The sequence below is a fragment of the Capricornis sumatraensis genome, chromosome 4 (assembly GCF_032405125.1).
Source record: "Capricornis sumatraensis isolate serow.1 chromosome 4, serow.2, whole genome shotgun sequence".
NCBI classification, from domain to species: domain Eukaryota; kingdom Metazoa; phylum Chordata; class Mammalia; order Artiodactyla; family Bovidae; genus Capricornis; species Capricornis sumatraensis.
In genome coordinates, this window is record NC_091072.1 from 81,495,021 (window position 1) to 81,521,811 (window position 26,791).

The window sequence follows — 26,791 nt, forward strand, 5'->3', positions numbered from 1 at the left end:
TGCATATATTTTTGTTATTCATGATACTGTCTTTGGGCTGTGGTACAATTCATCTTGTTTAGGGAACATCTATTTATATTTTATTGATGTTTTTAAAATCAATAATGTTGACTTTTTTCAAAAAGCTCATGATTTTTTTTTCACATTTGTGTAAGTGACTATGATGAATTAAGATTTCCAATGTTGAACCATCGTTATATTCTTATGATAAACTCCATCTGGTCATTTTCCCATGTTACAGACTTGTGTTTGCTTATATAGTCATATGTGAGCTTGTCCTATTTTTGTTTTTGTTTTTGTTTTTTTGTAGTTGTTTTGCTTTTGTGCTGTCTTAACTAGGTTTTGCCATGTGTTTACACTATGCTATGCTATGCTAAGTTGCTTCAGTCGTGTCTGACTCCGTGCAACCCCATAGATGGCAGCCCACCAGGCTCCCCTGTCCCTGGGATTCTCCAGGCAAGATGACTGGAGTGGGTTGCCATTTCCTTCTCCAATACATGAAAGTGAAAAGTGAAAGTGAAGTTGCTTAGTCATGTCCAACTCTTAGCGACCCCATGGACTGCAGCCTACCAGGCTCCCCTGTCCATGGGATTTTCCAGGCAATAGTACTGGAGTGGGTTGCCATTGCCTTTTCCTTGTGTTTACACTATACATAAAAATAACTAGTGTTTCTTTTTCATAGTTTGAAACAATGAAAGTAACAGTGGAATTATCTGCTCTTGCTAGGTTTGGTGGGATTCCTCTATGACATTATCAAGGCCAGGAGTTTCTATGATGTAACTCTGGTATCTTTTTCTATTGTTTGGTAGTAAAGAGGTTTGTTGGATTTTTACCATCTCTGAAGTCATTTTGGAAATAATATTTTCCCAGATAATTATCTCCGTCATAAATTCTTCCTCTCACTGTTTTTCTGCTTTCCTTAGGCACTGACATCATGTAATCTTTCTCTTCCAGCTGCTGTACCATCACTGTCACCATAATTTAGGTTTTGCTACCTCCCTTCTGGGCTATAGCTTCTACCTTATAAATCTAGTATTTCAACACACAGTGTCACTAGATTAAATTTTACTGCCTACAATATTATTCATTCCTTTAATATATATTATCCAATATGCTATGTGGCAGGCATGACAGGCATGCAGAGAAGATGGACAAAGCCCTACTCTCATGGACTTATATTTTGGTGGATGGTGTCAGACAAGTAACATATATAAGTAATAATCTATCAGGTAGTGATAAGCATTGTGGAGAAAAATGAACCTGGATAGTGGGGATAGACATAGGAGGCTGGTAACATTTTAATAAATAGGGTCATGAGTGTTGAGCTGGGCCCTGAAACAAGTCACAGAGGGAGCCAGCTGGGAAAAGTGCTTGAGGCAGGTTTACTAAGTCATAGGTCCTGAGCTAGGAGAATACTTGTCATATTTAAAGAATAGCAGAGACATCAGGAATGGAGCTCGAGAATGAGCCAGAGTGGAAGAGCAGAGGAGGAAGTCAGAGCTCTTGGTTGTCTGTGTGTTTGAAGGGATGGGGTGGTGGAAAGGAGTGGGCAGATCGTGTAGGACATTGTGGACCATGATAAGGAATTTGGATCTTACTGAGTGATTTGAACAGTTATAATACTTTTTTTGCTTTTGTCTTTTTTGAGAGCAACATGATCTTGACTAAAGACAAATTATTGTGGCTCCTCTGTAGAGACTGTAGAGGGCTTTGATTTAGTTCAGGAAGGAGAGAAAGTTAGGTTAGTTCATGGATACAGGGGTGAAATTTGGGAGAAGTGGTTAGATTTCAATTATATCTTGAAGGTTGAGCCATTTGGATTTGCGGATGAATTGAATGTGAGATTTGAGAGAGAGCCATCCTTTATTTTTCTCTAAGGACTTTTGTCTGAAGCAATCTAAATAATACTGTTGTCATTTACTGAAAGAGGGCGCATTGAAGAATAGCAGGTTTAGACTGAAAATAAAGAGTTTGGTTTTGGACATGTTGAGGTTGAGAATGCTACTGTTGATCTAAGTGGAGATGTCAAAAAGCAAGTTAGATATTGCATTCTGGAGTTCAGGAGACAGGTCTTTGTGAAAACTCTTCAATGGCTCTCAACTTCTCACAAATTTTAGATTGCTAGCATCACACTCGAGATCTTTTATCTGACCCTAGCCTTCCTTTTAAGTCTTGTCTCACACTATTACCTTACATAGACCAAGCCAAACAGGCTTTCTCACTTCTTTCTAGAAGCTTTTGGCCATTTTCATGCTGTCGCCTATGCTATTCTTCCTAGCTGGAATGCCTGTCATTTCAACTCTGTTTATTGGAATATTATTCATTCTCCGTGACTTTATAAGAAGAAGACGTGAGCCAGGAAAGGAAACATTATGTTCAGTTGATGACTTTAGTGAATGAACTCCTGGCTATCTTGTTCTGTGTCCTCATTTTAACCTGTGGGACAGCATACTTTTTTCTACTTAGTGACGGAAGAAAATAAATTTTTATTTTCTTTATTTCCAGATGGGAACATTTAAAGCACATGATGGTGAATATTTCTTAGAACCTATAATGAAGGCAGATGGGAGTGAACATGAAGATGATCATAGCAAGCCACATCTTATATACAGACAGGAATTAAAGAGGAACTATTTTCTGCAGTCTTACAAGCCTTGTGATGTTTCAGGTAAACTGTGAAGTAAAACTCTTTATGGTAAAACTGTAATATTATTATCTTTTTTAGTTTAGAATTTATGTATTTTCTTTAAATTTTGATATATGTGATATTTTAAACAAATTTTTTTGACCTGAGGGATCCATTAGAAATTAATCTATAGCCAATTTTGTTGTACATTGTTTACATTCAAAAAAGTATTCAGTAGAGTTAGCCTTTGAAAAACATGAGGGTTACTGATCCCCTGCCCAGTTGAAAATTCATGTATAACTTTATAGTTAATGCTCCTTATATGCAGTTGCACATCCATGGATTCAACCAATCATAAATTGCATAGTACTGTAGTATGTATTTAGTGAGAAAAACTCCATAAAAGTGGACCTGTGCAATTCTAACCTGTGTTCAGAGTCCACTGGATTTGAGATTTGTAACAAAGAATCAGAAATTTTTTACTTTAATCTGTTAGTGACAATAGTATGATTTTTCTCAGCAGAATTTAAATGATTGAAAAAACTGAACCTTAGTAACAATAACATGTTGCTCAACTTTACATACTTTTAAATTTGTATAAAGGAAATATTTCAGATAGTTTTCTGGGACTTTTTTGCTCAGCATTGTTTTTAAGGGTTGGCCATGTTGGTACATGTAGCAGCTGTTCATTTTCATTGCAGGGTATATATCACAGTTCAAATATCCGTCTTCCTGTCAATGAGCTTATGGGTTATTTGTAGTCTTTTGCTACTGTAAAAAATGCTGCTGTGAAAATTCTTATCCTCATCTCTTGTGTTTGAGTCCATTCAGAGTATACACATTGTTACTAGAGAATTCCACATTATTTTGCAAAGAAGTGTTTTTTTTAATCAATTTTTATTTCCAGCAATACATGAGAGAAGTATGTTCCTCTTTTTTTTTTTCCTGTAAAATTCAAACTAATGAAGATTATTCATGGTTTAGAACTTAAGAATTGATTATTTCTATAAAATGTAAGTCTGTTGCTAGTAGAATACTTGTATGTTGCGTAGAAGTTGTATTAAGAGCTGTGTCCTTATAATATACATGAATCTTCATCATATCATTTTATGTCACTCTATGAAGAGTGGTGAAAAGCACCTGCACTTACCATCAAAGTATAACATCTAGACAAGAGTGGGATTAGAAAGGATTTATTTGAGATTGTAGGTGTCCGCGAACTATGGTTCCAAACACTGCAATGCCATCTGTTTGGGGATATAATGATATGTAGGCCTTTGAAGGTTTTCCCTGGGAATGCACTTCTTAACCTTTGCTATTATATGAGTGCCATTTTGGAGTGGTTCTCACTGTGTCTAAGGCCGTGTTTTAAATCTATTGACATAATAGATGCCTTTCTTATGCTTTTAATATGAGCATAAGGGTTTCATTTTTATGGCTTCAAAGAAAACACAAATGGGTACAGCTCCACAATAGAATTCTACGGAAGGCAGCTTATGCTTGTTCTGATCCACCATTCACGAGCAGCTTGTTTAATGAATTGTTTAGCTTCTTAAGAAGAAAGCCACCAAGTAGACACTCTGAATGCGTAAATGTTTCACATAATGATATGCAGGGTTTTGCATTTACAATCCGTTCATTATCAGAAAGAGAATGGTTCAAGAAAAGCCAGGCCCTTTTGTTTAAAAAAGCAAAAAAAAAACCCACAAAAAAAACCTTGTACTAAATTAGATTTATTATAAAAACTACAAATAGCAAGCAAATAGAAAGCTATGAGTTTTAGTTTTCTTTTAATCACGATATATTTTCCCAAAATGTTTATCTACTAAAATGCTAAAGTAGTATCATTCTTTTCTATTCTTAAATTGCCTACATTTTTAGGTATAATTAACATACATATTTTTAATCACTAAAAAGGCAATCAATTAATGGCCTAAATAATTAGCTGCTAATCATCATCCTGTTAGTAAAATGGAGAGTTGTAAATGTCATTAGTAAAATGTTATCGAAGGTTTTTTCCTTCGTCCCCAGTTCACACACTGCTGTTCTGTAATACTTGCAGGATCTTATATATTCTAAAAACATGAGGAGAATTCTTCAAGTAGATAGGCCTAAAGCTTTAACTTAGGAACCCAAAGAATTAATTGGAAAAGGAAAAGCCATTTTTTCTCATATTTCTATTGATTTAAATTTATTTAAAATTCTAAAATGCTGTAATTCATAGTTGCTTCAGTCTTGATGGATTAATTTTTTTTTAACATCAGATTTTATCATGTGGCTATATGAATTATGTTTGGTAGCTGAACCTTAGCCATTGTGGATGCCAGGTTTCCAGGTAGGTATCAGACATATTAGAAGTAAAATCCAGTAGAAATGGTAAAATAAGCTCATAAAACCCATGAGATGAACAAACAACCACACAGTAACAAAATTTAAACCCAAGGGGGAGGGAAACCCTGAAAAGATTGATAGGAATGACGATAACCCTCTGGATTCTGTTAAGTGTGATTCTGCCTTTACTTACTCTTCAAGGCAGGTCAGAGCTGGTCTGTGCTCCTTGGGAGGCTGCGTGAGCCTTATTCCCATTCTGCCATCACTACTCTGTCTCTCTCTTCTCAGTGTCCTTTTCTTTCTTACCTTTCTTCCCATTTCTCTTCTTGGTTGTTATTGCTTTCCGATCTTCTAAGTTGAACATTTTTTAAAAGTGCACTTCTTGGCCACCACTTTATACCAGTTCTTATATAGTCTATATATTTCCTTTGTACGTCTCTAATTTTTAGCTTCTAATTTAAATGATATAGAACTTAAACATGTTCATCTTCAGCTTGTCCTAAGATGAAATCTCAGGGTTACAACTGCCGGATGCCAGTGTTTTCTTGGATGTCCCAGGGTATCTTAGATTCAATACATCTGAATCCAAAGTTACTCTCTCTCCCATCTCCCTTTTTACCTGCACTCCTCAAAAGTATGTTTTTGGTGTTCAAATTTCTGTTGAAATTAAGCATATGCTATATGATGCACACTTAACAAGTATTACTTTTTTTTTTCTTTCTTTCTGTCTTTATTTTTAAAATTTATTTATTTTAATTGGAGGTTAATTACTTTACAGTATTGTACTGGTTTTGCTATACATCAGCATGAATCCACCACAGGTATACACTTGTTTCCCATCCTGAACCACCCTCCCTCCTCCCTCCCTGTACCATCTCTCTGGCCCTAAGCATCCAGTATCATGCTTTTTAAAGTCCTGTTCAGTTAACTAGAAAAGATTGATTTATATTTGAATAACAGATTATTTGCCTCAACCTTCAGGTTTTCTTTTTTGATTTGTTAATCAGCATGCTAAAGTTCATGAAAGCAGTTTAGTTGCTTAAGTGGCTATTCTTCATTTTATTATACTAGCAATGTTCTTAAGTTCAATTTTATCCCAAGAAAAGAAAAATCCCAAACTGTGAAATTTGACCAACCTATTAAGATTTTGAGACTGTGAATGCTATGGAATAGAAGATATCTATCTATCTATCTATCTATCTATATATCTTGTTGCTGTTTAGTCACTCGGTCGTGTCTGACGTTTTGTGACCCTATGAACTGTAGCCTGCCAGGCTCCTGTGTCCATGGGATTTGTCAAGCAAGAATACTGGAGTGGGTTGCTATTTCCTTCTCCAGGGGATCTTCCCAACCCAGGTATCAAACCTGTGTTTTCTACATTGGCAGGCGATTCTTTACTGCTGAGCTCCCAGGGAAGCATGGATCTGTACTTTTCAAAGCACTCCTTATAGTCACGTGTCACTGTTCCTTAGAGTAATTCTGAACTGTAATCATCCTTGGCTCATGCATGTTTTCTGTGAGGGGAAGACCTAGTAGTGCTGTGTATTTGCTCTATGCATATAGCATTATTTTATTAGCTGATCTGTTTTGCCAATTGTGTGTTCTGCTTGCTCTAATAGTGAAATGTATTAAATAATTCATTCCAAAGAGAAGGATCAGTCTGCCATTTTTGATACTTATTTTGTGTTATCATTATTATGCCTATAGCAGTTCCAGAACTTTGAAGTCCTATTTTATTTGTGAAGTCTTGTATTATCTAGTTTTACTTGTAATGAAGTTAATGATTCCCGTTGGGTGAATTGTGTTTTAAATGGGATATGAAGAAGGAAACCCACATGCTGCGAACCAGAAGATATATTTATCCAGTCTGACAGGTGCATTTTGAAAATATGTATCATGGAAAGTCACTGTGATCTTTCATATTTTAACTGTGGTAACAACAGTTCTAACCAGGAAGGACTACCTGAAGACTACTCACTCTTAAAAATTTAACAGTTTTTAAAAATCTTCTTTCCTCTGTATTGGGATTATATATTTCACACTCTGTCTTTAAACCGGAGAATGTTTTGCTGGTAGGAATAATGATCCATTCTTCTAGTTTTGAAGCGTAGTCTTTTTCTTGATGTCTTTGTACTAACTTGGGAATTGATGGGGAGAGTTGTGCTTCTCGAGGTATAAAAGAAACGATCATAATTATAACCCCTAATTGAAGAGTAAACTACACCTGTATCTTAAACATAATAGTGCCAAACCACTTCTTATGTTTCTGTTAAAGATTTGCTTATCTCTCGCTGTGAAATTACAGCTTTTTTTTTGTTGCTAGGCATTCTGATGTCAACTTGTTCTGGTTCATGTGTTCACCAAATCTCTGTTGAGGTGAGACTGAAATTGTTAATCCTTTTTTGAAATGCACTGTGCACCTGTGTTTCTTTCCCACCTCCGTTAAGAACTTTTCTCTCTTTGTTTTAGATTGGTACACTTCCTGTTTTGAAATTTCTTATGTAGTGTTCTTAGTCACTTTGCAACTTGGTTAAGTTTCTGTGTGTTTTAACTGGACGGTAATATAAGCCTCTCTGCTAGAACTGAGTACATCTCCATTTCCCCTTTATTATAGCAGTGCTTGTTCTTCAGTGCTCTGTCTCCACCGTATGTTTCCTTTGGCTTCTTTCATGCTCTTAGTCACTTGTTCTTTAAAGAAATTTCTCCTTAATGTTTTCTCTACAGTGAGAGGTATCTCCTCAAATTTCTAAAAAATCCCTTTGCTGTAAATATAACTTTATTTAGATATTTAAGATGCTCTTCACTTATAGAGATAAAAATGTGAATGGAGTTATTCATTTTTAGCTCTTTTACTAACTGTATCTTAGTATAGGTTCTTACTCTACTAAAAGTTGCTATTCATTTTACTTATAATTAGCATCTTACTCATTCTCCTCTGGTTAACGTACCTGCCCATGATTTCGTCAGATTAAGATCATGGACTTTTGAATTTCTGGCTCTGTAATATCTCACTATTTAGGGGCTGCTCTATTTATTCTGCACATAATTAACACTATCTTGTATTGTTTTAAAATTTCTTATGTGCTCTGTTATCCTACATCTCAGTTTTAAGATTCTTTATGTTCCTTAAACTAAAGGGTTATATTTTATTTCATTTTTTTATATTCCCCACAGCAACTAGTACTATGTTATGCTTATAATACGTGCCCATGTAAATAGTTGAGAAATTGTTAGTACTAAAATAACTGGACTGCTTACAGATAGGTATGAAAGATGAGGTTCATTTAGAAGGTGAGTTGGTGCATCATACAAAGACAGTCTAACGCAGATATGAAAGTTGTAGAAGCTTACTTGAGAAAAAACTCATTATCTGAAACCCAGAAGAAGAGTAGGGATTAGACAGGGAGAGGGTGAGAAGTATTTCATACAGAAGCAGGATGATCTAATACTGGGGAGGTAAACAAGGGGAAGTTCATGGAGGTCAGTATAAACTGGATTAGGGGTTTGGGCTTTACCTCAACACTTATCCTATAGATATTGAGAGTCATCTCCTCAAGTAGGTCAAACAAAGATCCTGATATGGGGTCTGATTATGTTGTTTCGCCTGACTTGGTCTGAATTAATTGCTGTTATTGGGAGACAGAGATGTAATCAGCCACATCGCTCTGTTGGTAGGGTCAGGTGAGTGTAACGGGAACTCTTGACTAAGTGAATAGATGGGGATAGATACCCAAAGAGAAATTGGGGACTGTTGTGAGAAGTTAGGTGAATAAATGCTAGAGAGGGGAAACTGCAGAAACGCAAGATGGGCAGTTATAATACTGGTGTTATAAAAATTGGTGCCTATGAGCACTGGCAAAAGAAAATGCCAACAACTGACAAATACAGAATGAAGAGGCTATTTCTGACATTAACAGATTAGTAGCTGAACTTTGCGTTGAAATATACAGAATGAGTAGAGGACTGAGACATTAATAACTAAGATACAAGCTATGGTACGAGTAAGAGAACTAGTAGTAATTTTGTTCTTAGTGTAACACTGTCCAGAATTTTCAGTCAGTTCATTTTTTCCTGCTGTCATGGTATTCAATAATTTTGCATACATGCTAGCAAATTTGGATTTCCTGACCACCTCTCAGTTTTTTATTTTGGTGATGTAGAGCATGCAAATAGAAAGACCAAGATGATATTCAGGTTATGACTTTTAAATTTGTGCCACAAGAAAATGGAAGAAATTTCTGAATTCTTTCTCTTTTACTATAGTAGTACATTCACTACTAGCCCTAGGGGACTCCATTTATAGCATTCAGCAGGAAGGAGAAAATATATGATGTAGGGTCAATAAATAAATAGCCTGTCCGTCTTGTGGTGTGCTAGAAGAAGAATGAAGAAGGGACGCAAGAAGAGTTCAGTGGTGAAATATGTGTGCAGGTTTTCCCTGCTCCATGTTCTGGGGTGAGCTTAAATTGAATAAGTGGAGAAAAGAGCTGACTGCTAAGAGAAGACTCTGGGTCTTGTTTCACATCAGTAACTCTGGAGGATGAGGTCTCAATTTGACCCTAACATGGATTTGTTTATTCATTCATTTATAATGCATATATTTGAGCACCTCACTGCTGCTACAGTGGTGCTGGGGATGGAACTCATCCCATGACCAGCCTGTACAAATACAGTTGCTGTGAGCAGGGTGAGAGGGTAGAAGGAGACGAAGTAAACATCTCCTATGGCAGGCTAGATCCTATAGATGTGGGTGAATCCAGGTTGTGGGACCTGGAGATTACACAAGGGGGAGCTTCTTTACGAAAAGCAATAAATAAATTATGAGGACAAAAGCTTCTAGGTTTCCTTCAAGGTCTTTGAAAGGGATTTTGTAAGTGAGAGATCGAAAGTTCAGCTATTTTAGATTCATGGTGAACCCGCCTCAACATGTAGGACCTTGTAAGACAGAATAATGGCTTTGGCTAGAACTTCAACACTGGAAGCCACTGTAGGATTTTGAACGTAGGAGTAATCTGATCAGCCTGTTTTTTAAAGATATCACTCAGATTGTTGTAAGGAACACTGCAAAGCTAGCAGAAGGGCAGAAGCAAGGAAGGTTAAAAGGATACTGCAGTAATCAAGTTAATAAATGATGTCTTGAATTGGGCAATAGCCATGAAGTTAGCCATGTACACAGATACTGTGTACATCTTAATTGTCAAGCTGATAGGTGGAGTGAAGGTGGGGGTTGAGACTAAAAATTGCCACATATTATTTATGTTTTATATTTGTTTGTTTTTCCTGAACAAGTGGAAGAATTGTCATTTACCAAGATGGGGAAGTCTGTGGAAACCATGGATTAGAAGAGAATATCAAGAAATTAGCCTTTAGATATTTTGAATTTAAGGTGCTAATTAGATATCCAACAGGTGAATAGTTAGGTAGGCAATGGAATATATGAGTTGGAAGATCAGTAAGGAGTCTAAGCTTGGGATAATAATTTTGAAGTCAGACCATATAAATGATGTTTTAAGATAAGTTTGTATAAAATTGTGTAGGGAATGGATTAGATGCAGAAGAGAAAAAGTCCAAGGACTGAACAATGAGGTATTTGATTTTTAGCAGTTGTGGAGATGAGGAGAAAACTAGAAAGACTGAAAAGTAGGGAGATAATAAAAAAAGCTGAGGCAATAGTGTCCCAATCTAAGTGATAAAAGATTTTTCAAAAGTTAAGACTAATTGGCTAAATGGTGCTGAGAATTCAAAGAACATGAATATTTAGAACTGATTATTGGATTTTGCAAAGTAGAGATGATTGGTGACCCTAAGTATTGTGCTAATTGGAATGGGTTCCAGAATATTTTCAGAAATAAAAATTCATAACATTAAGGTATTACAAAGGAGACTTAGATTATCTTTAGGCTTTGAGAGGACTAATCCTGTCAATGGTGAAAACTTTTGTTGAAAAAGTGATACATTAAGCTTTGGAATGCAGCATAAAATGGACTAAACTATATCTTTGAAATTAAGAGCTCAATTTATCCATTTCAAACTTTGATTTATTCCTTTTGTCAAAATCCAGAAATAGTGAACTTAATAAAGCTTTTGAAAGCAGTGTAAATAAGTTTATTTCATGTAAATCAATTGAGATATTTCATAGGAATAAACATTTAGCATAACATTTATTTTGAAAAGTGTTCATATATGTGGATCTGTTTTATATATAATTTTTTTCTACCATTGGCCTATTTATGATATTGTACCATGACAAAAAAAGCTAAAAAGAGTCCTAAAAATATTATAGCTCTGTATAAGTCTTGAAATGTGGTACAACAGATCATTGATTTTATTCAAAATTTGTTCAGGATTGTTTTGGCTATTCTATATATATATATTGTTGATTTCCACAAAAGAATAAAAGGGATTTTTATTGTATTTAAATGGATTAATAGATCAATTTGAAGCATTGACATCTTTCCAGTATTATCTTCTAATCTATCCATATGACATATCCATAAAGTCCTGCTTAATTTCTCATTTAATGTCTTCTAGATTTCTTTGTAGAAGTCTTGTATATTTGGATTCTTCTTGGGTATTTAGCCAGTTTTGACACTATTGTAAATAATATAATTACATTTTATCTTCTAATTATTATACATAAAATGTATAAATTTTATATATAACAATTTCATTTTCTAATTATTATACATAAAAATGCAGGCAAATTTTTACATTGATCTTGTTCTGCTTATATATTCTGTTTATTTGTTTATACTGTTGGGTTTTGCATATGAAAATATAAGACAGTTTTATTTCTTTCTATGAAAGATTATTTTCATATTTTATTTCTTTTCTTGCCTTATTGCACTGACTAGGATTTCTAGACGGAGAAGGCAATGGCACCCCACTCCAGTACTCTTGCCTGGAAAATCCTATGGACGGGGGAGCTTGGTAGACTGCAGTCCATGGGGTCGCTAAGAGTCGAACACGACTGAGCGGCTTCCCTTTCACTTTTCACTTTCATGCATTGGAGAAGGAGATGGCAACCCACTCCAGTGTTCTTGCCCGGAGAATCCCAGGGACGGGGGAGCCTGGTGGACTGCCACCTATGGGGTCGCACAGAGTCGGACACGACTGAAGTGGCTTAGCAGCAGCAGCAGCAGGATTTCTAGAACAATGTTGAATGGAAATTGCAGTGATGAAAATTCTTGCCTCATTGCCAGTTTTGGACTGAAAGCTTTTGATGTTTTCTGATGTGCACAATGTCTACAACCAAATGTTGCAGCTCTTTCTTAGGAAGAAAAATCTATTTTTATCTGATTAAGAAAGTTCCCCTAAACTCCTGCTTCATAAAGAACTTTTATTATGAATGGATATTGAATTTTATAAAAACATTTTTTCCTTCATGTACCAAGGTGATCATATTTTCCCCCTTTGTTTAGTTATTTGATTCTCAAATGGCAAATCTGGCTTGGGGTCTTATCAAACTAGTTTTGGTAGTATTTTCTTTAGAGTTTCTACATCTATGTTTATGAATGGATTTGGTTTGTAATTTTTCCCTTATTGCATAGAAAAGAGCAAGGAAGATGAAGGGCTATTGAAAAGAATGATTAAAATGATGGACTATGAAATATAAGCTGTATAGTCATTTTTGTTTTATATACTTGATACTCTTTTAGAATTACTCAAAAAGTAAAGAAGTAAATAATTCAGTAGATTTTTGGAGAGCAATAAATGTAAAATTTTCTATGTAAAGTATTAGTTTACTGATCAGCCAGATTGTTCATTTTAGTTTTGTTTTGGTCTTCCAACACATGACTTAACTACAAACGTTAGTGAAGTATTAATCTTTCATCACTAGTATTGAGTCACATGATACTTTTCTCATGAAGAAGATGGAAGATTCTAATTATTTGCAATTAAAATCTAATTCAGAATTGCAACATTCAAAAGCAGCTCTGTTTAAAGACATCAAGACATGAGATTGTCTACTTTCACAATGAGTACAAATGTTGGGGAAAATTGCACAAGGATGGGCCAGGTTCTTGGCTGGTCCCAGCTGGTGTTCCACTCTTTGTGAGGATCATTACTGGTAGAATGAGAGCTGGGCCAGTGGTCAGGTCAGCGACAGACATCTGTTTCATGTGGAGAGCATCCAGTTCTCTGGACCTCCCCCAAGGAGGCTTCTTCCTTGTGCTTTTCTTCCTTGGAAGAGAGCCAGAAAACTGAAGATAAAAACTCCCTTCCCACTCTCATCTGATCTGCAGTTTGCAACTTCTTTTGCCTAAATACAAATGTACCTAGATATAAAATAACTTCCTGGTGTACGATTGACAAAAATATTCTTTTAGAAAGTGGTAATTTGTTAAATTCTGAAGTGTAGCCAAAGATTAAACAAAATACCTGCTTGCAAATAAGAATTTGACCTATCAGTGATTTCAGAGTTTGATTTTATTCCCCCACTTTTGTCAGTAACTAAAAGAACTGGACTTAATAAGAGCCTTTACAAAAGCAATGTGAATAAAAATTTAGTCTTTAATAAAGATGCTAATTACTGTTAAGATATTGCATAAAATTTTAATTTTTAACATTTTATGTTCATTTAATGACTGTTTTAATTAGATCTCTAAGTTTTTCACTGTTATATTTACTTTGGGAAATACCTTTAATATTTCTTTTTTTAAAAAAATTTTTAAGCAAATAGTAAAGTTTCAGAGAATATTTCATATAAGAAGTCTATTTTCAGCCAAAACTGTTTCAGGAATTTTAGAGTCAGGAAGAGTATATATATATATAGTTTAAGAAATAAATTGTAATGACTGCAGTAACATTGGAATAAAGAATAAGTTAAAGTATATCTTTGCATTACATTTTATATTTTTATAAGTTATAACTTTATTTTCCAAAAAATCTCAGACATAAGTCATAGTTAATAACACTATAGGAAGTGTAAGATTTTAAAGAGTTACTTAGTAATAGTGTGGAAAAATAGTATATTAGTTCAGGGATAGAGAAAATAGGGTGTGTGTGCACGCTCAGTCATGTCCGACTCTTTGCAACCCTTGGACCATAGCCTACCTGGCTCCTTTGTTCATGAGATTTTCTAAGTAAGAATACTGAAGTGGGTTGCCATTTCCTCCTCCAGGGGATCTTCCCAGAGCCAGGGATCAAATGGGAATCTCCTGCATCTCATGCATTGAGGGCGGATTCTTTACTGCTGAGCCATCAGGGAAGACCCAAGTAGCATCTAATGCTTATAAATGCCTACTTAGAACTAACTTTGTACTTTGGAAGGTGTTTTAGGATGCTTAGTACTTAAAATTATCTCAAGGCAGTTCTGGAATTATTCTACATGAGGCAGATTGTCAGATAATATCGAGAAATGGAGCTCTAGGAGGAAGTCATGGAAAGTTTGGAAAGCAGAGTGAGTTATTTTATCTACTATTAAGCAATAGTAAGTGGCTGTGGTTCAGGAGTGACTTGCCATGAAAGCTCATCTGAAAATAGGAAGACAAGACTAATGAGGTAGAATTCTCAGTTGGTGTCTATTTTAATAGTGTTATGCTATGTTCTAATTTCAGCAGTCGTGCACTCTTGCAAAATAAGCTCACTACATATCAATGAGATATGTAGTGTTCAGCATGAATTCTGAGTAACTGACTTTTCTTTAAAGAATGAAATGTCACATTTCATTTACATGTTTAGTTGCTAAGGGTATAAATCTAACTCATTAATAAGATTTTCAGTACCTTTTCAAGCAGTTGTTATTATCAATATTTATTATCAATATACAATATAACATTGTTATATCAATATACGTAATTGTACATTCAAATTCTTCTTACATTTGTATCATTTGGTTAGTTTGTCTTAGTCTCACTTTTTTTAGAATTTCTGAAAAGAGATAGGATTTTAAGACCTGAAAAGGCACTTCCTAAAATGCGAAAGGCAATGCATGTGTTCCTATTCTATGGAGGTTGGAGTGCCAAAAGCTGATAGGAGACAATGGCTGTGTATTCCTCTCCATTTAAAAAATCTTAAAGGTTTTGAATTTATGAATGAATATATGCTTGTTTTTAACTCTTGATTTATGCAAGAATCCTTGATTCAGCTTATTAGAGAAGTTGTCTTGTACATCTTCAGAGCTAGCCCCAAAGGCTGACTTTTCAGAATGTGGAAGAAAGGATATTTACTCTGTAATGTTTACCAGTGCGCCCTTTGTCCTGTCAGAACACATGGCAGAAGGAACTAGAATTTCTTGCTCTGTGTAGGATTAATGGGTGTAATTTGGGGGTTTCCAGTGCCCCCTTTTTTTCTCCCTGAGGGCCACTAAAGTAAAAAGTAAAGTAAAAAATAGAGCTAAACCCGTTTATATCAGAATTTTAGCTCAACTCTATGGTTCTGTAATGCAGAGAAGACAAGACCCCATATTTTCATGCATATGACTAACTCCTCTTTTAATTTTGTAGGAGGCAGGATTTTCCATTATAACACTAATTACTAAATTCTTAACATTCTGCATGTATTACCCACACATGACCTTTAAAAGGGTCATGTGATGTGGAATTCAGATGTAATAATTGATGTTGAGAAAATATGAATTCATCTCTTTGTTATGCACTTATTTTTGGTGGTTGTTGAAATTTTATGTAACTTGTGTCACATGTCTCTGTTTTAAAAAGTACACCATAATAGTAGCTGATTCAGGGATGTAATGAGGAGTACTGATGTAATAATGCTTTTATATTTCATGTTTCAGCTGGCCACAGGCAAGTCCATGATGTTCTGCACATTTATCACTAATAGATGGGGTTCTAATTATTAACTTGTGAAGCTCTTTGAAATAAAGAATTATAAAGTGTTTTATAAGCAAATTCTTTAACAGTGGTTGATATTTCTAATATTGAAAAATCAGAGAACTATAGATTTTTATGAATTTTTATGTTATGGAATACTGCTGTTTTAAAAAATATGTTCTGAAATTATATTTACAAGCTATGTTAGCAGGTACAGTTTACTTGACCCTCCTGTTCCTCGCTTTCTTCAAATAAAGATAATCAAAATACCCACCTTATAAAGTTGTTAATAATGAAATAATTTACAAGTACCTGATACATAGTTAGCATTCATTGAATATTATGTTTGCCATTATTGTTGCTAGTAGTATTAATAAGAAAACTCAATAAGATTGCAATATAGGACATATACTAGGTCCAGAAGACAATTTAAATCATGAGAAAATATAATTGAAATTTCACATTGTATGTAATATGATCATCCTTTATTTCAAGGCACACTCAGTTCTTTGAGCTGAGAGTCCTATTGGGTATTTAACAAGTAGTTTGAAATATTGAAGGTCTAGAATGAGCTTCATGTGATTTCATGCTTGTTTTTAAAATGGATGATGTGCTGTTGGAGAATGTAAAATTTGTTTACTCATCTGGTTAAATACAGAGCAGGAGGAGTATCAATTCCAGCCTCAGCCCAGAGACTAGAATGAATGTTGTACTTGATATGCTTTTTTAAATTCAAGTATAATTGCCTTACAATATTGTGTTAGTTTCTGCTGTACAATAAAGTGAGTCAGCTTTATGTATATATTTATGCCCTCTCTCTTGAACCTCCTTCCCCCCACTTCCTTAGGTCATCAGAGAGTGCCAAGCTGAGCTCCCGGTGCTATACACCGCAGGTTCTCACTAGTTATCTGGTTTACATACTCTTTAACAGAAATCACAGCAAGACTCATTTTGACCCACCTCCTAGAGTAAGAAACATAAAAACAAAAATAAACAAATGGGATCTAATTCAACTTAAAAGCTTTTTTACAGCAAAGGAAACCATAAACAAGACAAAAAGACAACCCTCAGAATGGGAGAAATCATTTGCACACGAAGCAGCTGACAACTGATTGGATTACCCCTGCTCTGCCGTGTTCATCTGATAAATTTATTGTCTTGTTCCTCATTATATTCCTTTCTTCCATCTTCCTCCTTCTATCTTCCTTTTTTCTATCTCATTTCCAAATTTATCATCCTCACTTTCTTCATCCTTCTCCTTTTCCTTTCTTTCCATGAACATGTATTAAGCATATCTAAAGGGCAGAACATATTGCCCAGCAGTGTTTTCAGGCCTTGACAGAGTGCATTGCTTGATGGTAGTGGGGATTACTATGTTTAGTGGTGGGCTGATGGGGAGGGGCTTGGGACTTCATCTTATCAGCAATGAAGATCCATTGTAATTTCTTGAATAAGGATGAGATGAAAGGAATAGTCCTGAAAATGAATCATTTTGGATACAAATGAAGGGTGAATGGGAGGGAGAAGAGACTGATGATGATAGTGGGATCATTCAAGAGATAGTTTGTGTCTTATTTTGATTTACTATTCAAGCAGGCCTTAAGAAGTCAAGTGGGCCTTGACTTCTTAAGAAGCATCACTTTGAACAAAGCTAGTGGACGTGATGGGAGTAGTTGCGCTATGTCAAATCCTAACAGTTGATGCTGTGAAAGTGCTGCACTCAATATGCCAGCAAATTTGGAAAACTCAGCAGTGGCCACAAGACTGGAAAAGGTCAGTTTTCATTCTAATCTCAAAGAAAGGCAATGCCAAAGAATGCTCAAACTACCACACAGTTGTACTCATCTCATACGCTAGCGATGAGCTTCCCTGATGGCTCAGATGGTAAAGCGTCTGCCTGCAATACAGGAGACCTGGGTTGGGAAGATCTCCTGGAGAAGGAAATGGTGACCCACTCCAGTATTTCTGCCTGGAGAATCCCAGGGACAGAGGAGCCTGGTAGGCTACAGTCCATGGGGTGGCAAAGAGTCAGATACGACTGAGCGACTTCACTTCACTTCCCACGCTAGCAAAGTAATGTTCAAAATTCTCCAAGCCAGGCTTTAACAGTACGTGAACCATGAACTTCCAGATGTTTAAGCTGGATTTAGAAAAGGTAGAGGAATCCGAGATCAAATTGCCAACATCCATTGGATCATCAAAAAATCAAGAGAGTTCCAGAAAAACATCTACTTTTGCCTTACTGACAATGCCAAAGCCCTTGACTGTGTGAATCACAACAAACTGTGGAAAATTCTTCAAGAGATGGGAATACCAGACCACCAGACCTGCCTCCTGAGGTACGTCAAAGGCTATATATTGTCACCCTGCTTATTTAACTTATATACAGAGTACATCATGCGAAATGCCAGGCTGGATGAAGCACAAGCTGGAATCAAGATTGCCAGGAGAAATATCAATAACCTCAGATATGCAGATAACACCACCCTTATGGCAGAAAGTGAAGAAGAACTGAAAAGCCTCTTGATGAAAGTGAAAGAGGAGAGTGAAAAAGTTGGCTTAAAGCTCAACATTCAGAAAACGAAGATCATGGCATCTGGTATCATCACTTCATGGCGAATAGATGGGGAAGCAATGGAAACAGTGAGAGACTTTATTTTTTGGGCTCCAAAATCACTGCAGATGGTGACTGCAGACATGAAATTAAAAGATGCTTGCTCCTTGGCAGAAAAGTTATGACCAACCTAGATAGCATATTAAAAAGCAGAGACATTACTTTACCAACAAAGGTCCATCTAGTCAAGGCTAAGGTTTTTCCAGTAGTCATGTATGGATGTGAGAGTTGGTCTATAAAGAAAGCTGAATGCCAAAGAATTGATGTTTTCGAGCTGTGATGTTGGAGAAGACTCTTGAAAGTCCCTTGGACTGCAAGGAGATCCAACCAGTCCATCCTAAAAGAAATCAATCATTGAATATTCATTGGAAGGACTGATGTTGAAGCTGAAACTCCAATACTTTGGCCTCCTGATGTGAAGAACTGACTTATTTGAAAAGACCCGGATGCTGGGAAGATTGAAGGCAGAAGGAGAAAGGGATGACAAAGGATGAGATGGTTGGATGGCATCACTGACTCAATGGACGTGACTTTGAGTAAACTCCGGGAGTTGGTGATGGGCAGGGAGCCCTGGGGTGCTGCAGTCCATGGGGTTGCAAAGAGTCGGACACGACTGAGCAACTGAACTGAACTGATTCCAACAATGTTACTCTTAAGTGTGAAAGCTCTGAATGAGTTTAGTGGCAATAATATTATTGACAGCAGGAGCAAGACAAGGAAAAATGTGAAGAAGTGGCAAAACTTGGTGATCAGATACGAAGGGTGAAGGAAAGATAGGAAGAGCCCAATTGTGGTGTACAGTTTAGTTTCAGTATGGTATTTGGAAGTTATTGCCCATATTGATAGAAAAAGGGAAACTCGGGATGCGAAAAGAAAATTAACTCATTTTTATATGCTTTGTGTGAGTAGAACATTCAAGTCAAATTACGGATAATTTCATTATTGTTTGACAAACTTTTTAGTAGTTTATATTTGCATAGATTATTTAATCACCTTGCATTCTAGAATACTATATGCTGTTGGAGGAGTTATTTTTGCTTTTGTAATTTTAAGTATTTTATGTTCTAGTAAGCCGATTATCATTGTTGCATAATGTTTAAGATGTAGTGCTTTGGTCTAAATTAGTTTTGGGTCATAATACACTTGTTATTAATAAAGGACAAGACATTGTTTAAACATTTGAGTTTATGGAGCATTGCATAGAAATGGTGTAATTGAATTGGCAAAGAGTTTTGCATAGTGCTCATTTATTTAGGGTATTTGGAAAGGTCATTTTTACGATCATTTATTATAGTACTTAAGCATAAATATCAGAAAAAGGTAATGAGATAAAATGTTTAGCCTGTAAGATATTTACAGATACTATTTTCAAAAATAATACTATAATTCAGAAACCAGTAAACAAATTCATTGTAATGATTTAAAGGAGACTGAGATATTCATGAAAGAATTTAGTAGTTGTCTAGTCACACCTCTCCTTATGACTGGTGCTAAAAGTCTGAGGTATAATTTCCATGTATTTTTGGCTCATCATATAAGTTTTTATGAATCTGTATATTTTGTAAAAGTTTGTTTTCACAAAAATGAGATCATACTATCACTCATATTATCTTGCCACTTACACTTTTTACTTAAAAATGCATCGTGAACATCCTTCCTTATGAAAACACATAGACCTCATTCATTTTTTTTCCATATCTGCATAACATTCCATTGTTGAATTATTCCTTCGCTGAGGATTGTTTGCTTAAAAAGGTTTAAATGTGGCCTCTTGGTTATTTTAGTTATCAAAGCCATTTGTCTTTGCAAAATTAGATTTGCAGAATCAAAACATTAGCAAAAAAACTTTCTCTCTAGTATTCAGCATTTCTTTCCTAATAGTTAGCATTTCTAAAACTACTGTATGATAGCGATCAGAACTGTCCTGTTATTTTAATAGTAGTTGGTTTTGTAAATTACTGTTTGTTAAGAACTTGTTGATAATAATAATGAAAGTCATGAATATATAAACCAATATGAAATACAGCATTTGGACAGCAGCCCATATATGGCCACACAGTTTTGCTTGCATCCCCTCTTCCCTTTAGTCCACCTACCTCCCCCGACCCAATCATTCTAAATGTCATGCACGTCACCTCTCTGCTTTTTCTGTAGTGTTGCTGCATCCATACATATTTCTTAAATCTTTATTTTGTTTTTTAAGCTACATAAAAATGTGTCGGATTTAATTTTTTTCATTTAGGTCACTTGTAATTAACAAAATTCACTCATATTGTTGTGTGTTAAAGCATGAAATCAGATTTCTTCCAAATAATTCAAATATTTTACAAAGTCTGCACAATATTCTTATCATTATTTCATTTTCTATAGAGATCAAACCCGTGATATCTGTTTTGGTGAAAGTGTGTTTGTTGTTAAATTATAGTTTTCTTTCTTTTTTTCCTTTAACTTTCATTGTCAGGCAATATGTTTTAGTGGTTAAAATTACCAACTTTGGAGCCAGATATGTAGGATTTCAATCTCAGATGTGCTACTTATTACTTAAATATGGTTGTATTTTACTAATCTAATTCTATAGATCTTTTGCTTTTTGATAGACAGATTTAAACTACCTTTGTTTGTATATGAACCAGTTACTTTTTTTTTCCTGGTTTTTGAAATGAACCAGTTATTTGTTTTCATTTTCAGCTCAGTCAGTTCAGTTGTTCAGTCATGTCCAACTTTGCAACCCCATGGACTGCAGCACGCCAGACCTCCCTGTTCATCACCAACTCCCAGAGTTTACTCAAACTCATGTCCATTGAGTCAATGATGCCATCTAACCATCTCATCCTTTGTCATCCCCTTCTCCTCCCGCTTTTAATCTTTCCCAGCATCAGGGTCTTTTCAAATGAGTTAGCTCCTCACATCAGGGGGCCAAAGTATTGGAGTTTCAACTTCAACGTCCAGTCCTTCCAATGAACACTCAGGACTGATCTCCTTTAGGATGGACTGGTTGGATCTCCTTGCAGTCCAAGGGACTCTCAAAAGTTTTCTCCAACACCACAGTTCAGAAGCATCAGTTCTTCGGCCCTCAGCTTTCTTTGTAGTCCAACTCTCACATCCATACATGACCACTGGAAAAACCACAGCTTTGACTAGATGAACCTTTGCTGGCAAAGTAACGTCTCTGCTTTTTAATATGCTGTCTAGGTTGGTCATAACTTTCCTTCCAAGGAGTAAGTGCCTTTTAATTTCATGTCTGCAGTCACCATCTGCAGTGATTTTGGAGCCCAAGAATATAAAGTCTGTCACTATTTCCACTGTTTCCCCATCTATTTCCCATGAATTGATGGGACTGGATGCCATGATCTTAGTTTTCTGAATGTTGAGTTTCAAGCCAACTTATTCACTCTCCTCTTTCACTTTCATGAAGAGGCTCTTTAGTTCTTCTTCACTTTCTGCCATAAGGGTGGTGTCATCTGCATATCTGAGATTATTGATATTTCTCCCAGCAATCTTGATTTCAGCTTGTGCTTCATCCAGATCAGTGTTTCTCATGATGCAATCTGCATATCAGTTAAATAAGCAAGGTGACAATCTACAGTCTTGCATACTCCTTTCCTGATTTGGAATCAGTCTGTTGTTCCATGTCCCATTCTAACTGTTGTTTCCTGACCTGCATAAAAATTTAATTAACTGTGTATGTTAATTCCTTCGTCTTTGTATATTGTGGATTACTCATCTATAAAGTGGAATTAATAATAGTACTTACTTCATATGCCACTATTAAATAAGTTGGGCTTCCCTGGTGGCTCAGTGGTAAAGAACCTGCCTGCCAGTACAGGAGATGTGGTTTCCATTCATGAGTCAGGAAGATCCCCTGGAAAAGGGAATGGCAACCCACTCCAGTCTTTTGTGTGGCAGATCTCATGAACAGAGGAGCCTGGTAGACTACAGTACATGGGATTGCAAAAGAGTGGGATATGACTTAGTGATTAAACAAAAATTAAATGAGTTAATATAAATAAGTTTGTTAGAAATGAAAAGTTGACCCATAAACAAGGAAGGAGTTTGAGGTGCTGACTCCCCTGTTCAGGGTAAAATCTGCATGTCCCTTTACAGCTGGCTCTCCATATCTGTGGTTCTGCGTCTTCAGAACTGCAGATCATAGTCCCATAGTACATATTTATTGAAAAACATCCATGTATACGTCAACCCACACAGTTCAAACCCATGCTGTTCATGGATTATCTCTACTTGATTTATAATAGACAATATACATTGTGTTATTTGTATTTCATATGAATTTTATTCAGTTTCTTTTTTTTTTTTCTATTTCCTTACTTTTGCTGATTTTTCTATTCTTAAGTCATCCCACAACACTTTGAATTTAGAATTTGTACTAAATATCTTTTTCCTTTGGTAATGTGCTTATTTTAACAGCAGTATATATGCATACCTATACTTACTGATTTTAAAGGAATATAATAATTGTATCCTTTTTGTACTAAGCTATGTCACATATCCCAATTCCTTCTTAGCCCACTGAAATTTTACAAAGTGATTATTCCACTTTTTCACTGTCTCCAGCAGTATATGAGAGGTTCAGGAGCCCCAGATTATATTACCATGCCTAGTTATTTTCAATATTTTTCATTTTAGCCATTTGGGAGGATATATAGTTAAATTCATTGTGTTTTAATGTGCATTTCCCAGATTATTGGTAATTTTTGGTACTGTTTCCTGTGTTTATGCCTTTGAATTTTGCCTTTTGTGAGGTATTCAAGTCTCCCTTATTTTTATTATTATCTTATTTCTTATTTGCAGTGGTTAATGATATAATCTGTATATAAGTCCTTTGTTTATATTTATTCCAGATATCTCTTCCTTTTCCCATAATAATGTTGTTTGGTGAACACAGTTCAAAGTCTTGGTTTACTCAAATGAATAGTCTTTTTGGTTAGTATTTTTTGTGTCCTAAAGTCCTTTCTCAAACAAAAACCAAGGTCATGAATATATTCTGATATATCATCATTTAAAAGACAGATGAAATATGTTTGAGATCGTTCCCTTTTTTAAAATTCTTAGAAAAGTTTTGAGAAAGTAGTGCTATTTCTTCTTTAAATACTTAGTCATGTTTGCGGGTGAAGCCCTTTGAGACTGGGTTTTTGGGGAAGAATTGATTAGAGTTCAATTTTTTTAAGTTATGTGGCTGTTAGACTTTCTAATTCTTCACGGGTCAGTTTTGATAAGGTATGTTTTTTTCAGAAATGTTCTCGAAAACATTTCTTAATTTGTTTGTATCAAGTTGTTTATAATATCTTCTTAATGTTTATTTTTTCCTTTTTAAAACAGTTACTCCAGAATTGAATTTTAAATTTGAATTTGTATATTTTTTTGTTCTAAGGATTCATTTTTTTTCTGTGTATATTGTTTATCCAATGTTTTCATTCCAATTTGGAATTCTTTCTTTCTTTCGTTATTTCAGCCTACACAGAGTCACCTATTCTAACTTACTGTCAATCTGACTCCTTCAAGCCACAGTACTTTCTCAATTGTGTTCTTGTTTAGCTTACTATTAACCAGTGAGATGTTTAATTTTGTAGCACCCAGGCTGTACAGAACTTTGGGGGCTGTCTCAGGTGGAGATATTGACAGGCCCTGGTAACCAACCATTCAATTTTGTTTCTATGATTTTTGAGTGTTTTAGATAGCTAATAAGTAGAATCAAATAGTATTTATACTTTTGTGGCTGGCTCATTTCTAGTTATCATACTATCCTCAAGATTCATCCATATCAGAGAATGTAATAATTTCCTTTTTTAAAGATGAATAACCCATTTTCTATATATACTACGTTTCATTTATCTATTTATCAATCAATAGATATTTGAGTTGCTTCCACCTTTTGGTTATTGTAAATAATGCTGCAGTGAACATGAGTGGGAAAATATTACTTCAAGACCCTGCTTTTAATTCTTTTGGATATATACTGAGATGTAGAATTGCTGGATCATTTGGTAGTTCTGTATATAAATTTTTGAGGTACTTTTATATTATTTCCCATAGCAGTTGCACCCTGTTTTATAATCCTACCATCAGTTCATGAAGGTTCCAGTTTCTCCACATCCTCATCAACACTTATTATTTTCTGTTCTTTTTAATACTAGCCATCCTAATGGGTTTGAAATGATATCTCATTGTAGTTTTGATTTGCATATCTCTAATGATAAGTAACATTGACCATCTTTTTATATGCGGTTGTCCATTTTTTATCTTTGGTAAAATGTCTATTCACATCCTTTCCCCATTTAAAAAATCAGGTTATTTTTATTGAGTCATGAAAATGAAAGCCGCTTACTGTGTCTGACTCTTTGCGACCCCATGGACTATGTAGTCCATGGAATTCTCAGGCCAGAATACTGGAATGGGTAGCCATTTCTTTCTCCAGGGGATCTTCCCAAGCTAGGGATTGAACCCAGATCTCCTGCAATTGCTGGTGGCTTTTTTACCAGCTGAATCACAAGGGAAGCCCAAGAATCCTGGAGTGGGTAGCCTATCCCTTCTCCACGGGATCTTCCCAATCCAGGAATCAAACTGAGGTCTCCTGCAGTACAGGTGGACTCTTTACCAACTGAGCTATTAGAGAAGCCCTTATTGAGTTATAAACATATATATATATATATATATATATATATATATATGTATTTGTATATGTGTAGTGGGAGAAGGCAATGGCACCCCACTCCAGTACTTTTGCCTGGAAAATCCCATGGACGGAGGAGCCTGGTAGGCTGCAGTCCATGGGGTCACTAAGAGTCAGACATGACTGAGCGACTTCGCATTCACTTTTCACTTTCATGCATTGGAGAAGGAAATGGCAACCCACTCCAATGTTCTTGCCTGGAGAATCCCAGGGATGGGGGAGCCTGGTGGGCTGCCGTCTATGGGGTCGCACAGAGTCGGACACGAATGGAGTGACTTAGCAGCAGTGGGTATTACCTCCATAGCTCCTCATCAGATATGATTTGCAAGTATTTTTTCTTATTGCATTTTCACTGTTTTGATTATGTTCTTTAATGCACATACATGTTAAAGTTTGCAGTCACATTTGTCTGATTTTTTGCATTTATTGCTTGAGCTTTGGTGTTATATCCAAATAATCACTGTCAAACCCACTGTCATGGAGCTTCTCCTCTGTTTTCTTTTAGGAGTTTCAAAGTTGTTTTAGATCTTAATCCATTTTGAGTTAACTTTTATTTATGATGTAAGATGAAGTCCAATTTCACTCTTTTGCATGGACATGTCTAGTTGTCCCAACACCATTTGTTGAAGAACCTATTCATTTTTCATGGGCTGTCCTTAGTTAGCACATTTGTCAAACATCATTTGACCATATACGTAAAGGTTTCTTTCTTGGTTATTCCATTCGTATTTATGCAGGTCATGCTATGGACATTCTTAGTGTTTTCTGGACATATGTTTTCCTTCTTTTAGGTATCAGGATTGTAATTGCAGGGCTTCCCTGGTGGCTCAGATGGTAAAGCATCTGCCTGCAATGCGGGAGACCTGGGTTCAATCCCTGGGTCAGGAAGATCCCCTGGAGAAGGAAATGGCACCCCACTCCAGTACTCTTGCCTGGAAAATCCCATGGATGGAGGAGCCTCGTAGGCTACAGTCCATGGGGTCGCAAAGAGTCGGATATGACTGAGTGACTTCACGTGAGGATAGGTACATGTGTAATTTAAAAATTGCCAGATAGTATTCTGAAGTGGCTGAGACAATACTTGGTATTATTAGTCTTTTAAGTTTTAGCCATTTTGCTAAGGTAGAGTCATTTTTTAAAACTTTTGGTTGAATTGTTATTTAAGGACTAATTTGAGATAACTTTAAGTCCTTCGATATGTGTTCATTTTTTTTTATTCTTCCCACTAGAGTATAAACTTTATTAGATGCTATTTTCTGCTTAATTTCTGATGTTTGCTGACATTGAGCAGTTACTCAGTTTATTTTGAATGAATGAAATGAGTGAACAAATAATAAAAACATGAATATTTATCTTTTTCCTGATAACACTGGGATTTGTATATATCAGATATATCTAGGATCTTCTCCAGGGTCAAATAATTAGTCATGAATATTTTAGTGGGTGGGCTTCCCAGGTGGCACCAGTGGTAAAGAACATGCCTGCCAATGCAGGAGACGTAAGTGATGCAGTTTCAGTCCCTGGGTTGGGAAGATCCCCTGGAGAAGGGCATGGCAATCCACTATAGAATTCTTGCCTGGAGCATCCCATGGACAAAGGAGCCTTGCAGACACGACTGTAGCGACTTAGCACAGCCTAGCACATTTTGGTGGTTGACTCACCTTTAGGAAAAATATGGCAGGACAAAATGTTAGGAATCTATATTCAGTTTGTCAGATGCCCATAGTCTCCCACTGAGCTATATTTTAAAACTTAAC

The 26,791-nt window shown here is 35.7% G+C and overlaps 1 protein-coding gene across 1 annotated transcript in view; it reads left to right on the top strand.

Annotated features, from left to right (window-relative positions):
- The window catches only part of ADAMTS20 (ADAM metallopeptidase with thrombospondin type 1 motif 20), a 198,254-nt gene that overhangs the window by 17,956 nt on the left and 153,507 nt on the right, over window positions 1-26,791 (top strand). Inside the window, exon 3 of the mRNA XM_068971096.1 lies at window positions 2,506-2,668. Within this exon, the coding sequence (XP_068827197.1) occupies window positions 2,506-2,668 (163 nt within the window). The remainder of the gene's footprint in view (window positions 1-2,505; window positions 2,669-26,791) is intronic.